Raw genomic sequence first — 18,058 nt, forward strand, 5'->3', positions numbered from 1 at the left:
AAATGTGGAGTAAAAACTTAAAAACTCACAATTTACATGCTTAGGGAATGTGATTTCTGTTTAGTTGACCTGTCTAGTCGATGGGTTATTTTCTGAAAAAAATTCCTAAAATGCATTTTTTTAATGGCCTGGCCTATCTTGAACATAAAGTCTGATAACTGATGGTCTGTACTGGGAGCTCCCAAATAATTACATTCTGCTACAGTCGGCAGGTTTTTTTAAGCACATGTCTCACTTTCAGAGTCCTACATACAGTACATCATCTGCGACCTTATCACAGCTGGTGTTCTCTAATAAGGATTTCCTATTCACATTTTCCACTTCACCACTGAGCGTCACCGTCTGCGTCACATTCATGACCCGAGACCAGCAATATCACCAAAACCAGGCAACTTGCTAGAAATGCTGATTGATACGTGTTCCTGGCCCAGACCTGCTGGCCAGTGTCGGGCCCAGCAATCTGCTTTAACAAGGCTTCCATCAGAATCAGATGATTCTGATACATCTAAGGCTGGGAAAACACTACTACAGAATCCTCACCTGTTGACACTAAAGCAGGGGCTCTTAACCTGGGATCTGTGATCCCCCTTAAGTCAAAGGCAAGTGTGCATTTTCCTGGGGAGAAGCTGCAGAGCTGTCAACTTTCTCAAAGGGATGGTAACCAAGAAACTTGATTCTACGTTGAATCATCAAATTCAGCAGAATTCACTTCTGCAGACACACACGAAGCCAAAATTTCCTCCAAGCCCTGTAATATCACTTAAGCAGCCGAGGCACAAGCAATAAGAAAACTGCGTTTTTTACGTTACAAGAAAGGAAATTTTGTGTATCTGCATGATATACGTTTTCTGAAAAATCTCTTCTGCGTTGACATTCATACACACTCTGGTCCATAGGCTGAGTCGTCAAGGTCAGAAAGGCAGGCAAGATGAGAAACCATCAAGTTTACTGAGGAGGAAGAGGACTCAAATGTTTACCGACTGCCCACCACACGCACTGTACCAGGTTTTACGCACTTTACGTAAGTGAGGTGTGAACCTAAGTTCTATTTATCTAACAGAACAGCACTGATACTGCCAGCTAAGCCTCCGTTTTAAGTGCTCCTGAAGTACAAACTGTGGAGATGACAGCAGAGGAGCACCTGAGCTCACCTTCTCTCACAAGCACAACAAAATGACAACCAACAGCTGAACAACCATCGATTAAAACGACTGGCAGCTACCAGAAGACATTCTACACCCAAGGACATAAAGAAGAAAGCACGAGAAGGTCGGAGAAGCGCCCTCTCGCCACCATCAAGTCCCACACCACCTGAGCGGGCGACCCCCAGCTAGAGGACACTTACATCGCAGAGCCTCGCCCCCGCGTGAGCGCGGAACCCCACGCCAGGCTCCGCAGCCGGGGGTCTGGCATCGGGAGGGGCCCCCGGCATTTGGCTGTGAAGGCCGGCGCGGCTCGGTCGCAGGAGCCCCACAGGACGGGGGGAAGGAAGAGGAGACTCCGCTCCGGGAGGGCGCACGCAAGCTCCCTCGCGTGACAACGGCATGACTGCACAGCAGCCTGAGCCCGACCTACCTGCGGGTCTTGGAGGGTCTCCTCGGGAGGTAGCGGGCGTCTGCGGCCCTCTCTGGGGTCATAAATGCTGCTGGCAGACATTTTGGGTCCTTGGTCCGGGAGACCTGGTCCCACCCAACAGCCTGCAGGCTCCAGCGCCTGGGCGCCTTAGGTCAAACCACCCACAGGGCGGGCACCCAGCCCCACCCATGAGCAGACAAGCCGCCTCAACTGGAGGCCAGGGCCACCTCCACACACGCCACTAGGCCTAGACCCAGCCCCGCCCACCAGTGGGTGGGCACCGGCCGAAAGCGCGCGCAAACTTCTAGACCAGCCTCGGCCACTAGGGGGCAGACGGCAGCGGCCGGGAAACTACTGAGTCTGCAAACACAGCTCACTACCTACCCTGGTCCTGCACTGGGACACACAGGACATCTCCCACAGAGAGCCACTTCTCCCAGGTCGAGAAACGTAACTAAGCTACTACGTATGGGTTGACAGAGGCTGATGCAAAGACAGCACACGCAGACCCGGAAGCCAGAGGCACCAGGGACAACGAGGGTGCCAGCGACTCCGAGAATCAGCAGAAACAAAGGCAAGGCCTGGAGTTTTCACAGATGTGGAACTGGTGAATTTATACAGGTATGGTGAATTTCGATATAAATTTAGTAGTAAAGTGGAGTAGCCAATCTACTGGAAAGAGCTCAAGTAATGACTGTAAAGATGATCCAAGAACTCAGGAAAAGAATGGATGCACAGCGCGAGAAGTTCCAAGAAGTTTTTAGCAGAGTTAGAAAACATAAAGACCAACCAAATAAGAGTTGAAGAATTTAAGCACAAATTGTGGAACCAAAACAATAGATCTCTGCCCCAGGAAGCATGCCAATGTGCACTAACATTTCCATTTCCAAAGACCTAAGTGTGCTGCAACATTAGCACATGGGAACAACCAAGCAATTACCACTCTACTTAAATCTTGGGTTGAGCACCATTCGGCCAGCATCCCCACCGCCTGGTTCCATCACTGTGTAAAGCTTTAGATCGTAAACCGTGTTCAGCAATTACTTGTCTAGACGGAAAAAACTTTTTTGGTATTGTTTTTAACACAACATAGCTAGCTTTCAAAAGCTGTCACTCAAATAAGATGTACTTGGCATAATCAGCTCTAAAGTAAGGATATCACTACCTTCAGTAAGCATTAACGCTGATTATTTCTTAGAAAGCCAAGTGATACCCAGCTTGGGCTGCACTACAGTTCACAAGGGCACATAGTCTTCATTCCCTCCTAAAATAAACCTAAGTTGATTGACCCCTCACACTCCTCTAGCCAGTCCTTAAGTTTTCCTGGGTCCATTCCTCTCTTGCCAAGCTGTCTGCCCCTTGCTCTTTCCCCACCTACAATCCCTCTGACTGCCCCAAGTCCATCCCCCATCTGGGAAGATGCAGGACAGAAGAGTGTTTCCTAGCTGCACGGTCAATTACTGACGAATCACCACTATACTGTTTTGGATTTGGGATCCTACTAGGAAAATGAACCTACCAACACATGCTTGAACTGGTCAGCCCAGTCCACCTCACCCCCCAAAAAGCATGCAGACTTGTCACTGAAAAAAGCACACTGTTTATGGTTCAGAATCACAAACCTGGAAGGTTCCTGAGGAAGCGTCCTTTAATGTGCAAGGGACCTAGTCTGATGTTCTTATTTTACAGATGAGAATACTGGAGTTGAGATGTCATGTGGACTTGCCCAAGGCTGGCAGCTATCCAGAGGGAGAAACTAGAACCACACTCCAAACTCTTCCCACTACATCCCAACCACCACAAAACCCTGCAGTTAAAGTTTTTAAGAAAAACAAAATGTCTAATACACAGAAAAGGTCTCTCTACATTCAGACAGAATAAAGGCAACCGGTACAACGAGAAATGCTCAACACCACTAAGTACCAAGATCTTTATTCTCAGGTCTGATACTGAATCTGTGGCTGCAGATAATGTCACTATTTTTGAGAATAAAAGGTCCCATTATCTTCATTCTTTGCAAGTCTTCAGCCACAAAGTTATACCTTATTCCCATAACAAGATAAGTGAATCAGGCTGGAAGGGGATTCAGGAGGTACACTGACGATAAAAGCAAAGGGGAACACACACTTTTACAAGCATATTGTCCCAGCTACCCTGAAGGTTACATTTCAGATTAATTTACAAAAGTAGTGACAGAACCATGATTTCAGTGAAAATCAACACAAGTTATACCTTAAAAAAAAAATCAATTCAGAAATACGAAGTCAGGCAAGCATGCAAAATTCAGAGTATTAAAAATGCAAGGGCTGGTTGCCCAAACAGATATATCCCTCAGAAAAAGGGATTTGAAAATGCTGAACAGAACCAAAGGAATTAGAAGCTGAATCAGCAGACCAATTCCCTCATTTTATAAATGCAGGCAGACATTAACTAGCGAAGCTTACTCAGCTAGATTAAGGGTGTACACAGATCTAACTCCTGGTGCTATTTGCAACTACACACATCTAAAATACAAGGAGATAAATATCCGGAACACATTAGGCCCACTGATTTAATCAACGGTGGGAGTGAAGTTACTATAGCACAGCAGCACATTAGACATATTTAAGAGATTAAATGGAAAGAAAGAATCTCTTAAAGATTTTAATGCTCAGTTTTAATACACAATCAAGTTTCCACCCAATCATCTGATGTACAGTGAACTGTACTAGCTTAAAAGAAAAAAGTGCATTCTTCAGTTTTCTTCTACACTTTTTTTGGCCTATCTTTCAAAACTGAGCATTGGGTATTTTTAATGTAAGTAATGTGATGTTATATATGTACATTCTAATTGCACGTTTTAGGAATAAACAAAATCCATATTTCGGTAACTGATAGTGTATTTATAAAATCAAAACCTATCAAAATACACTTTTCACTGAGAAAAATAAATAAAACAGACAAATGGATCTACACAAAGTAAAAATTAACTTTGGTAGATTTCAGTGTAGGACAGTCCATAACAAGCTTATTTGCCCTTACTCCCCCAGAGCTGATCATCTTCCAAGTTAAGATTTTAAAAATATTTTAAAATTGAGATTATTATGTTGACATTTATTTCTCATTCCACATCATCTTCAGCCAAGCTCTGAGCACTTACAATTCTCTGAAAGAGAAAAGAATTTTTAATTTTTAGAAGTATGATAAGCATTTAATCAGGATTCTAAGTTCAACATAAAATGCTCTTTGTATCAAATCTCTGGATCAAATCTTGCTGAGGTTTACCCATACTGAGATATCAACATTTAACACTTCATACATTGTTTTTATCTGAGAAAATAATGATCATTGTCAGTTCCATCTCAAAATTCAAGTCAACAAAGGAACCATAACATTATATCGTGTTACATGTTAGTCAATTTTGTAACTAAAACCAAAAAGAATTTAAGATCTTTTTTCACTCCCACAGGAACAAATACCAATTAGTGCTACAGTGATCATTCTATCCTCCGAACATTTCCCTTTTCTGCCTGTAAATGGTCACAGTCATTATACAAAGACATCATCCTCAGGTCAATTTTCCAAAAGCACTATGCTATGCTGTCTTTCAAAAGACAGATAATCTTAGAGGATTCTGACAACTGACTGGGAACCACATTAGTCTAAAATAAAAAAGATTGAAACTCCTTGGTTTTCCAACTCTTTCCCTTAAATCCTTTTTTTAAATATCTTTATTGGAGTATAACTGCTTTACAATGTTGTGTTAGTTGCTGCTGTATAACAAAGTGAATCAGCTATACGTATACATATATCCCCTCCCTCTTGCGTCTCCCTCCCACCCTCCCTATCCTACCCCTCTAGGTGGTCGCAAAGCACTGAGCTGATCTCCCTGTGCTATGAGCTGATCTCCCTGTGCTATGCGGCTGCTTCCCACTAGCTATCTATTTTACATTTGGTAGTGTATATATGTCAGTGTTACTCTCTCACTTCATCCCAGCTTACCCTTAACCCTCCCATGTCCTCAAGTCCATTCTCTACGTCTGTCTTTATTCCTGTCCTGCCCCTAGGTTCATCAGAAGCATTTTTTTTTTTAAGATTCCATATATATGTGTTAGTATACGGTATTTGGTTTTCTCTTTCTGACTTACTACACTGTATGACAGACTCTAGGTCCATTCCCTTAAATCTTTAGGACCCTTTTCTTTTCAGTCCCTTTCCAATCTAGATGAGTAAAGACTAGTTTAAAGAATTGTAAAGATGAGTTTAAAGAATTAACCAGTCATTTTACTAATTTTTAATTATATCAAAGATGAAAATTCATTTAATAGACATGATATTCCAAAAAGTAGATTCATTCGAGCTCCTTGAGAAGGATTTAAAATGAGTGGAATGCATTTTAATTAACTCCTAAATCATGCTTCATCTCTTATTTAAATGAGATGTAGTCAAATAGCTCCAAACTTGAAGCCCACCTCAGTAGCAGCAGAGACACTGGGGCCTTCAGACAAGTGAGGTCAGAGGGAACCCAGAGCCCTTTATGACCTGATTTCCAAGCTATGCCACCTTGGCTCCTCTGGCCTCTGCCAGGCCCCTTAACTACATGCGTGGTTTCACACAAGAGGCAGAAAGCTAGGTTCAGAAAGTAACTGGGAGTGGCCTGAATTTGATGATTTGAATACTAAGGCCTGAGATTTAACACCAAGAGACATATTTCCTAATCAACTTCTTGAGCACAATCACTAGATTTTATGCCCCCTCATTTGGATGCTTTTCTCTTAGGGAAGAAAATGTCAAGCACTGACATCTCCTGCACTGTTTTCATTACACGGAGGAGAGTTTCATGATGCCATCATGCTCACTAGGCTCCTTTTAAAACGCCAATGTCCCTAAACATTTAAACTCAGATTCTACTCACTTATTTCATAACATTTCAAATCTTTACCTGACTAATTGTTGGGAGCTTAGTCAGAAGCATCTGGAACACTGGCGGTGGAAGAGTTTGCTGCAACACTTGCAGTAACTGCTGTGGCTGTCCACACACAGCAATTGCATTTGTCAGATGGTCCACACCCTTCTCATATTCACCTGGAAGATTTACATAAACATAACATGAGACTGGAAAAGCCTTTGCCTTTGTTCAAAATTCAACCCTAAAGTCTTCACTGTATCTCCAAGTGAAAATGACCAAAAACATTGTGCAAGTAAAACCTAGAAAATATATTAAGTACGCTCGTATAACTGATTAAGAAGCCATGAACAAAATGAGTCAGATTATATGTACTGATATTGAATGGACTCCAACACACATACAAAGGGGGGAAAATAAGATACAGAAATGTCCAAAAAAAAAGAAATGTCCAAGTTTTTACTATTTATATACTAAGAATACATAAGAAATTGCTAACAATGAAACAATATTTTCTATGAGAAAAGAGAACTGGAAGATTGGGGGCCTGAGGCAGACAGGCCCAATTTCACTTTAAGCTGACCCCTTATACTGTATGAATATGACTACATGTAAGTAGACACCCTAAAGGCCTTTAATCTCTCTGAACTAGTCATCACTGCAGTCATCCTCTCTGCGGATCCAACAGCAAACAATGCCAGACAATCCTGGATACATTTACACATTTACAGGACCTCAATCGCAGTCAACTTGTCATCTTGAGCTTCCTTCACACGTGATGTTGCTACAACTTTTGCTGACCTGATAGCCAGATATCAAGTGGTATGTTTTATAATACCAACAGCATTGAAAGCATCATATAATCCTTTTATGACATAGCAGAGGAAGAACAAACCAAGTGTTACAAGATGGAAGTCGCCATTTGGAAGAAACACTGCTGTGTTGAGCAGAATGCTCTCCCTTTCCCCAATACCTAGGCCCTCCCTCTCAGGGAATTCAAGGTGCAGCCTGAAGGAGACGTGAAAATGTCCCCCTGATTGGTAGCTAACTCATTTTCTGATGCAGACTTTTTCATTGGTTCTCCTACTCACTGATTTTTAATCTTAGTTTGTTGGCAATTTAATGTAGAGACTGTGCCATTTGTTAACTCTTTCCGTGAAACTAAACAAATTCTGATTGTGTCAAGAAATTATTTCCTGAGCTTCTGGGTTGGTGAATACATCAAAGTACTAGGAGGGTGGCACCTCCAGAAGGCATGAAGTCCCCCACCCCCTAACCCTATGCATCTCTTCTATCTGGCTGCTCTTCAGTAGTATCATCTATAAAAAACCAAAAAAATAAAAATTAAATTAAACTTAAAAAAAAAAACAAATATAATAAACCAGTAAACAAAGTTTTTCCAACCCCTGAGTAAGAATGTGACCAAATAAGGGACTAAAGACTGGTAACTGAGAAGGAACTGCCTGCTACCTAGCATTTTCACTTCATGTATTCAAACTGAAGAAAGAATTAACTCTACAAAGAAGCATTAAAAATGGAAAATATAAGACTTAGGTCTTCCAAATAAGACGGGACTTCCATCGGGGACACAATGGCTCCACTGACTTGGAAATTAAGATGCCACATGGTCACTGAATCCTCATGCCACTGAACTTACAGGCAGCAGACGGGATCACACTGTTGTCTGAGGATATGAAATCCGATTATTAAATGGAAATAGAGTGGCTATACCAGAGTGCTATGTGTAGAACACAGGGGATCCTCTGAGACACCTCCTAAAACTTCTAAACACACTGGAAACCACTCATCAACAACCACAGCAATTCAGCACAAGTGAAACAAACCATTTCCTCTCTGCCCTTGCAGCTTCGATCCCATTCACATATCCTGAGATGAGATCTTGCTCAGCAAATCGAGTATGCTTATGGAAGACCCCTGGACGAAGGAGGCCTTGCCAAGCAATGAAACTCACTGTCTAAGCTGCTTATGCTTTCTCATGGCTTACTTTCCCCAAATTCTAACCACCTGAGTCTTCTACCTCGGGGCTGGGCTGGTAGATTCCACCAGAAGAAAAGGCAGCTTGGCAGCTGAGTTAAGTATCCCTCTGGGTGTGCTGGGCTGAAATGGGACCAACATACGCCTGGGAAAAAGAACAACTCTTCCCTACCCTTCCTTGACCCCCTCATCCCCCTACCACCATGAGTTAACTTTTCTTTTCCATCTGTATCTAAAGGCTCAAGACAAATAGACAGATGCCCACAGTACATGGATCTCCAATATAACCCAAACATAAGCTCTATCCTTAGACACATATCATTATACATGCTTTTCTTTTCAGATATTAAAGTAATATAATCATAGCCTCTCAAATGATCCTTATGAGGATTTAAGTGCTTTACCTTGCCCTATGATTAAACTTCATATTTTTCTAATACTGTGAAAAAAGTCAATTATTTCCTAGCAAGACATTTCCATTTTAATTTATAAATATTAGCAGCTTACTATACCAATCAAATAAAAAACAATTACTGCCTCCCTTACCTCCCTCAAGAATTATTTCTTATGAGACGGGAGACATGATAAAAAGTATTGATATCACCATCATAAACCTTTAATTACTCCCCATTAAAAAAAGGGGAAAAAAAACCCCCACAAATGACCTGCATCATGTAGTTCAATACTGTCTAAATCTATTATAACAGTGAGAATAAGAAAAACAAGTTGACACTTGATACTATTTTTATTAATGACAGCAACTACTTCAAAGCTACTTTGAGATAAAAGCTAATTTGACAATAAAATATTTATAAATACTTCTGATCAGGTAAATTAACCTTCCACCTTCTCTGGGACTTACTATCTTAGCCATTCCTTCCTGTAAGTACTAGAAAAGACCTGAAGATTAGATGAAGGAGTTGAGGGAATTATACTCCCAGATATTCTTTCAGTCACTATTTATATATTACACTATGACTGTATTCTCTAAAGAACTTAAAAGCAACCTCATTTGTAAAGATTACTTATTGTCCTCCTATTATTAAATTAAATGTCTCATATTATTAAATGCCTAAAAACTTGTCTTGAAATATTTACAGTATCTTTTAAAAAAATAGCCACACTAGGGCTTCCCTGGTGGCGCAGTGCTTGAGAGTCTGCCTGCCGATGCAGGGGACACGGGTTCGTGCCCCGGTCCGGGAGGATCCCACATGCCGCGGAGCGGCTGGGCCCGTGAGCCATGGCCACTGAGCCTGCGCGTCCGGAGCCTGTGCTCCGCAACCGGAGAGGCCACAACAGTGAGAGGCCCACGTACAGCAAAAAAAAAAAAAAAAAAAAAAAAAAAGCCACACTACATTAAAAAAGCCCCTCATCACCATAAGTTTATATTAGTGTGAAGAATTTTATCTTGTTTCCTAGTCTTTTAATGAATATTAATTACCTTGAGCTAGTAACTCTTCACCAAGCTGTATTTCTTCAAGGAAGAATTTCTGAACGGCTTCAGCATCTTTAAGGTCAGGTAACTGTTTAGAAATAGACTATTTAGTAACTGATACCAAGATTACTCCAGGGATATAAACAATACAAAAAATCATGCCACTAAAAAAAACTGAATAGTTCATTATGAAAACTGACAAAAAGAAATTCACTCTTCAACAACACTCGCAAGGATTAGAGGTTAGTATCTACATTCAAATAAATGCAAGAAAAAATACTTTTTGATCAAACTGGTATTTGTTCTTAGAAAACTGTGAATCAAACCTAAAGTAAAAAGTAGAGTACAGGGCTTCCCTGGTGGCGCAGTGGTTGAGAGTCCGCCTGCCGATGCAGGGGACACAGGTTCGTGCCCCAGTCTGGGAAGATCCCACATGCCGTGGAGCAGCTGGGCCCGTGAGCCATGGCCACTGAGCCTGCGCGTCCGGAGCCTGTGCTCCGCAACGGGAGAGGCCACAGCAGTGAGAGGCCCGCGTACCGCAAAAAAAAAAAAAAAAAAAAAAGTAAAGAGTACAAATATCTTTACCATAAAATATGCACTTTACAGGAAAAAAGACACAGACCTACTAGAGAATGGACTTGAGGATATGGGGAGGGGGAAGGGTAAGCTGTGACAAAGCGAGAGTGGCATGGACATATATACACTACCATACGTAAGGTAGATAGCTAGTGGGAAGCAGCGGCATAGCACAGGGAGATCAGCTCGGTGCTTTGTGACCACTTGGAGGGGTGGGATGGGGAGGGTGGGAGGGAGGGAGACGCCAAGAGGGAAGAGATATGGGAACATATGTGTATGTATAACTGATTCACTTTGTTATAAAGCAGAAACGAACACACCATTATAAAGCAATTATACTCCAATAAAAATGTAAAAAAACTGCACTTTACAATTTACACTATTTTTTGATGGCCATTATCATAGATTTTTATATAACTATAATCAATTTGTTCTCTTCATCCAACACTGTCTTGTATAGATTTTACATGCATCTATAAGGTTAGCTATTTTTAAACAGCAATAGAACATACCATCGAGGAATATATGACTGCATAATAACGATCTATCTGTTGGGCATTTGAGCTGCTTCTAATTTTTTTGCTATTACAAACAAACAGCCTTATTTAAATAATTTTTCATTTCTGCGTTTTTGTTTTATAGTTTGTTACATTATTACCAGATTGAATGATTATGGTAATGATTATGGTATGGTGATTATAGCCACAAGCTATATGCATTATCTTTTTAAAAAATGTAAAACAAGTATTTAAAAAGTCCCTTTTTATTTAAAAACCTAGACTTCTATTAATGGAAGTTTTTAAGTTCTCGATTATTATTATATACGCTCTTATTACCAACATAGGTGAAAAAATTTAAATTTCTAAAAGTGGAGGCATCTTTCATTGACTACCCCAGCATATGGCAAGAATATGATTATACGTGAATCTAAAAACACACACTGATGCACATGGCTATACAGGCATATCTCACTTTATTGTGCTTCACTTCCTTACACTTCTCATATAATGTGCTGTTCCCTGTGTCAAGTGAGTCTATCGGTGTCATTTTTCCAACAGCATTATTTTTTAATTAAGGTATGTACAGTTATTTTAGACACGATGCTACGCACACTTAATACAGTATAATGTAAACACAAGTTTTATATGCATCGGGAAACCAAAAAAAAAAAAAATTCACGTGACTCGCTTTACTGACGAAGTCCCTTTACTGCAGTGGTCTGGAACCAAACCTGCAGTATCTCTGAGGTATGCCTGTAATATATCCATTTTCCTATATCCTTAGAAAGAAAAGGCTACTGAAAACATAATGAAGATATTACGTATTTCAGAAAGGTAGTTTGGAGATAATGGGAAAACAAAGTGGTCTCCTCCAAGTTTCACCTCACTGTTAGCACATCCAGTCAGTCAGCTGTGTTAAATTACTCAAATGTAACATTTATTGATTTAATTTTTTCATTGCTTCAACTTGCTTTAAAAAGAACAACTACTGACCCAGTAGGTCCAAGTGCTGGGCATCCAGACAATGGAACTAATTTCAATAAAAAAGAAAAGCTGTAGGCACAATGATTAACATTTACCTTCTTAATTTACTTACACATGTCACACAACATTTTTTTATAAAGCAGATAAACCTATGTAGTTATTAAAAATAATCATGAACACAGGATCTATGAAAAGAAAAAAATGAGTAAGATTTGTGTCTACATTTACGTATTACAAGGTAAAAATTTGACAGGTGGTGGGATTCTGGATCAGTGGGTGTGAATAAGCTTATGTAATTTTCAAAATGAATAACGTGGCTCTTTTAAAGAAAGTCTGTAGGAAGGAAAATTAAATTAATAATAAATGTTTTATTTTATTATTTTGGAGCAGCTAAGTGAGAAAGTTTGAACTTTTTAGTATAAATGTCTTCTGGGGCATATCATCTTACCACCCCTTAAATATTGATCTCAAAGTAAGTTATGAGCTATGATGGCCGACAAAGGGAAAATAAGGAAGGACTGGAAAATCTGCAGTTGAACAGAGTTAATAAGTACTCTTAAAAACAACAAATTATATTTTAAAACAGAAAATCTATGTCTGATACCAATTAGCATTCTCAAAATACACATTTGAAGTAGATTGTAGAATAATTGTTTCTCTAAAAGAGATTATTACCTTGGAAAGTCCAGCTCTCTCCTTGGCAAGCTTCTGTTTCTTTCTTCCTGCAAGAAAGCAATATTTTCCTTTTATCATTATTAAAATGAGAATCAAAGGAAGTCTAAATGCTGTGGCAATCATTCATTCTATTTGCAAAACATGCCTGACTCAAGCTCTCTTCTTGTGATTTGTCAGGGTCATAAAAATAGTTCTGGTCAATGAGCTATGGACAATAGGACATTTCTGGGCAGGAGCGCTTTCCTTCCCTCTCAGGCACCAGGATGCGCAGTTTACAAGATGGAGACAGTTCCAGCAGCTGGGTCTCTTGAGTAATTATCATAAGCAAAGCAAGCCTCTCCTCCCACCTTCAACCTACACAGGACATGAAACACGAACAAAATTCAAGCCACTGTTGTTTCAGAGTTTATTGCTGAAATATAACAGACTCTGTCTTTACTGACTTTTGAAAACTACCCGGCATTCTTAAATAGGGAAAAAAACAAAACAACAACAAAAAAACCCCAACAAAACCCCCAGCATTTGACAGCTTTCTTAAAAAAAAAAAAAAGCATAGTTTTTATGCATTTGGCAAAAATAAGAGGGAAGAAGAGTAGCACTCAGAAATGATTCTTAATTCAACTACTGCCAGCTAGTTAAGAAAAAAAAACCCTCTGCCTAAAGTCTGTAAGTTGTTTTGGGGTTTTTGTTTGTTTTTTGATATGAAATAGCAATACTACAAATCTCAGGAGTAAGTGATGTTGTTTAAATCTGTTAGTCAACCCTTAAAACCAAATCAATAATAGGACACTAACAGTATTTTAAGTTGTTGTTTAATTGTACACCCTGTGTTGGCACAACGAAGCTCGGGCTTCTCCTTTATATCCCAGATCTTCCAGTGACTAGCAGTGTGACCTTGGGCAAGTTACAGTTAACCGGTGTCTTTCCTTCTCTGTATTTAACAACTGGTTTATGAACAATACCTGCTTCATAGAGTTGATACGAGGATTAAATGAGTTAATGTATTCTTAGACAGCGCCTGGTTGGTATCCTGAGATATAAACATTCAGTGTATTGAGACGGTGCAAACGTCCTCTTAAAACCTTAAAGCATTCTATAAATCCAAATTTCAAATCATGACTAAAGAGGCAGTGACCTGTTTGCCTAAGTGCAGACAGATGGTTAATTTACTACAGTCAGGGAACCTTTTCTTATCTACACTTACAAACTAGGTTTAACCACACCAGTGTCTCTGGCCAACTCTAGCCCCCAGATTACATAAAGTGCTACAACTCTAAGGCTTAAAAACTGTCTTAGCACTCTCAACAAAAAATATAGGTTAAAGCTATCTTACATATTATTTTGAAGACTGCCTATTTTCCCCACCAGCTACCTTTGCTAGGTGTTCATCACTGGGCAACTGTGGGGAAACAGACGCATAATATATTCTACCTCCACTGGGCAACTGTGGGGAAACAGACGCATAATATATTCTACCTCCAATTTGCTTAACTAAGGGTTTTGTTCAGCCCTCTTTAGGCAGAAAATAATGACTGATAACCAGACTATATTAACTAATTACTAAGTATCACGGTACAGCCTAGTGCTGGGAAGGTACTACAACTAGAAGAGAAAGACTTCACAGAGGAATTGGACATGGCACACCTGTTTTAGATATTACATGCCAGACACTATTCTAAATGTTATTAATTAGTTTATTTTATCCTCATAGTAACCCTATTATCATCGCCAAGTTACAGCACCTCAGAAGTAAACCTGGAAAGTTTGTGGAATAAACAGAGAAATACAATATGCTAAGTCAGAATTATGGAAAATAACAAAAATGATAATGAAACAGTAGAAGGAAACTTAGTTTCCAAGCTTATAGGTTTTTTTTTTTAAATGGAGTGGAGAAGAACGCATGATTGTTGAATGTTTGATAGTTACCAAATTTTAAGATCGCTTAGTTGCTTTAAATTTATAGCTGTTAAGATTAAAATTGTGGTTTAATTTATAAGACCATTAACTTGTATAAATTTATAGCTATAAGATTAAAATTCTGGCTTTACTTTTATAAGACAATTAACTTGTTACATTAACTTATTTTCAGGGACAGTATCAAATAGGATCTCTGTGACAAAAGGACACAGAACACACTGAAAAACCAAAGAGATACACAATCAGCAAATCAGCTAGTAATCAGTCCGAAGTGCTACTGTGTAAACCTAACAAGTTAAAACAGACTAAAAAAACCTCATAAAATATGAACTTACAAAAAGCCCCAAATCTAAATCATTCTTAAAGCATTCATTTAAATGAGAAGATTACTCAATATATCTTAAAATGATGAATCATTTTACACAGTGCTGTATAACGAAAAACATCTGTAGTTGGCACTATAATTTGTAGATTAATTTTCATTTATAGTGATTATTTAGATATAAATTATGCTGTAGGAGTTCTGGTAATCTGCTCTTACTAATGGAAGGTTAAAAAAAAACTGAACAAATTAGAATCCCAGATCTAACCTCAAACCTATTTTAAACATCTTAAGTCTCTTTTCCTTAAAAAAAAAAAAAAAAACACAAAACAAAACCCCAGAAACACTAATTTGAAAAACGCTGCCCTTTTATTATAGATGTAAATATTCTATTAGGAATTAGGCTAGAAAAACACGAAATTAAACTAAACTGAAATCAATTTCGCTCCACAAATACAAAACGCCATCAAGTTCTTAAAATCGGTCAACCATACAGACTTTAAACAGACTGCAAAATTACTCTGAATAAGGTTTACTTGGTAAAGAAAATATCAAATAATTATATTCATAAACAATCTTTAGCGTTCATCCATTACCATGTGCCAGGGGCACTGTACTAAACTCTACATACTATTTTACAACAAAGGAAAACTAAAGGTTGAAATCCGTTGCCCAGGGGTTATTCAGCTACTAATTCAAGCCTGACCACTTAAATCATCAGGATACTGCTGAAAACTAGAAAAAAAATTTATGGATTGAGGATGATGGAAAAGAAATTCTGAAAATAACAGATTTCTCAATTTGTCCAAAACGATAGTTTCATGATTTCTTCAACCAAAAATTCATTTTCTCAAGGTTTAACAATAGGATTGTAGTGTTTCCAAAGGAAAAAAAAGGTTAATCCATTCTTTACAGAGCTCTGCATCCACGCCATTACCCCCCAGCTATTTCTAAAACTACAGGAAAATTATCTAAATTCCAACAGTTACACTTCCAGCCAGGATTTACAGGCCCATCTCCATGTCAGGAATGGTGGCCGGCACCTCAAACACTTTAATCTTCACAAAACCAACTAGAGGCATTACCTGATTTTGCAAGCTAAGAAAATTAAGACTCAGCCCAAGATTATGCTAATCTGTGACTAACCTGGGCCAGGAAACTCAGTGTCTGAATCCAAAACAGCACTATTTCCATTACTCCACCTAACCATAAATAAAATAAATTATCTCCATATCCCTTTCTTCCTGGGACATAAGAGAGCCAGAATCAGATACCATATTGTAGATGGTATAAGAGCGCTTTTTCCAGTAAGGTAGTCACTAGCCACGTGTGACTACAGAACACGTGAAATGCCTTACTTTAGCTTAATTAAGCAGCAAATCATTAAATAGGATAATCACTTCTTTGTACTTCCTGGGCTTTAATAACTCACATATAAATTCTAATTTTACGAACTGTTTTGACTGAGCAACCCAGGTAAGTTACCAAAGTTATTTTTTAATGCAACAAATTTGCCCTTCTATTGCTGCAAACGAGCATTACCTCTGAAATTCAAAGATCACAAAGGTTTTGGTGACACGATTCCCCTCTTGTAAACCTCTCTTAAAAGATGTCGCAGGTATGAAATAAGACTGAGCCACAGAAGCAAAGCCCTTTGGACTCTCCTGCAATCTCTATAGCATTCACTCATATCTTGGAAGCCTTTAGAACGAAGCTACCAAGAGGGTTTAAGAATGCAACCTTATCGATTGAGAACGATACTGAGCTGGATTTGCAGATTTGGTCTCAAGCAGAAATTCGTAAAATACAAAAAAACCCCGCAACTTTCGAGCTAGAAATAGGTTTAGAAAGATCAACAGCAAAAAGGACCACAACCCCCGCCCTAAATCATAATACAAACGAATATGCATCTACACGCCGAAAGTGTTTGGGGAAAACAAAATGGGAAAGCTCGCCCCTCCAAAATGGAGGGACTCGTACGGGGCACAAGGGCCGGGAGCAGCCCTGGGAGCGCGCGGCCAGCGCCATCACCTTCCTCTGGCTTGTTCGTTCGCCGCCCCAGACCCGGCAGCACCACGCGGCCACCCAGCACGCGGCGGCCCAGCGAGGGGCAGGAGGGGATGGGGACACCGGGGTGGGGTGGGGAGGCATAAGGCCCAGGGGACAGGTGACCCACTCACGTTCCCGCAGCCTGTTCTTGAAGTTGGGGTCACTCCGTCTCTTGCGGTCGAAGTAAATGCAGTACCCGATGAAAAGGGCCCCGCACACGCCGGCGGCGATGGCGCTGTTCCGGCCCACCATCTTCTCTCCAACGAGGAGTGGGGTCGGCGGCCGCGGGGCCCGCAAATGACCCGTTGACTCAGAACTCTCGGAGCGGACTGCACCGCTCAATCCCGACGCCCGCCGCGAGGGACGCGGAAAGGCGGAGATGCGTCACTTCCGGCCCCTGTTGCCGAGGCCCTCGGGGATGTCCGCGGCAGTGCCTGAGCGGAGGCTCCCGCGCTGCTTCTGCGCCTGCGCAAAGGCTTGGGCGCCGCCGCTGCTGCCGCCGCCGCCGCCGCTGTTGGCGTAGGAGTCGGGATTTTGCGGGAAGCCGCGCACTCCCGTAAGAGCCGCTGAGCGTGATGTAACCAGGGCGGCACGTGGCGGTTGTGCGCACACTCCAAAGCCTGTGTAGCTGACCTCCCTACTTGTGTCAAAGAAGGAAGGTCGCTGACCACAAATGCTTCATCTTTTTATAGAATGCAGGTAACCCGTGACTCTTGTTTGTATTTAATGGAATTTGCTTTTCAAGTTCAGTCACAATCCTTTGTGCCCCAAGGACCATAATCATACGATTAGTAGCTGGCTGGTCAGAAGAGTGAAACCATACGATTTCAAATGATGTTACAGTATAGCCTCAGGAGTGGAAGAAAATTAAATGGAGCGATTCCTGGGAAAGCGTAACGGGTAAGAGATTGAAGGAAAAAAATAGAAAACGTTGAGTTGTCAAGTTGTCATAGCCACTGAAAACATTATGTTTGTAGTTTAAATTTAAAGAGGCAGAGGCGGGATCCTCTTAAAACCTTGGAGTGATAGGCCTGTGTTATTCATAGTGGATCCTGACCGTTTAGGCTAAGGAGATGGTTCCTGATGGGGTCTGGCCGGTTGGCTCTACTCTGTGTAGTTACACGTCAGTGTGCCGTGTGCTAGGA

The 18,058-nt window shown here is 40.4% G+C and overlaps 1 protein-coding gene and 1 non-coding gene across 2 annotated transcripts; both read right to left on the reverse strand.

Annotated features, from left to right (window-relative positions):
* Positions 1 to 3,491: 3,491 nt before the first annotated feature.
* TOMM20 (translocase of outer mitochondrial membrane 20) lies at positions 3,492 to 17,297 on the reverse strand (the record flags this gene model as incomplete). Its single annotated transcript, XM_060096722.1, has 5 exons — positions 3,492 to 4,720; positions 6,497 to 6,639; positions 9,897 to 9,978; positions 12,626 to 12,672; positions 17,045 to 17,297. Coding segments are annotated over 5 exons (570 nt in total), but the record flags the coding sequence as incomplete, so codon positions are not given.
* On the reverse strand, positions 16,472 to 16,603 carry LOC132501676 (small nucleolar RNA SNORA14). The gene has a single exon (XR_009534283.1). It is a non-coding gene; the product is annotated as a small nucleolar RNA SNORA14 (small nucleolar RNA).
* Positions 17,298 to 18,058: the final 761 nt, after the last annotated feature.

The sequence above is a fragment of the Mesoplodon densirostris genome, chromosome 1 (genome assembly GCF_025265405.1).
Source record: "Mesoplodon densirostris isolate mMesDen1 chromosome 1, mMesDen1 primary haplotype, whole genome shotgun sequence".
Taxonomy (NCBI): domain Eukaryota; kingdom Metazoa; phylum Chordata; class Mammalia; order Artiodactyla; family Ziphiidae; genus Mesoplodon; species Mesoplodon densirostris.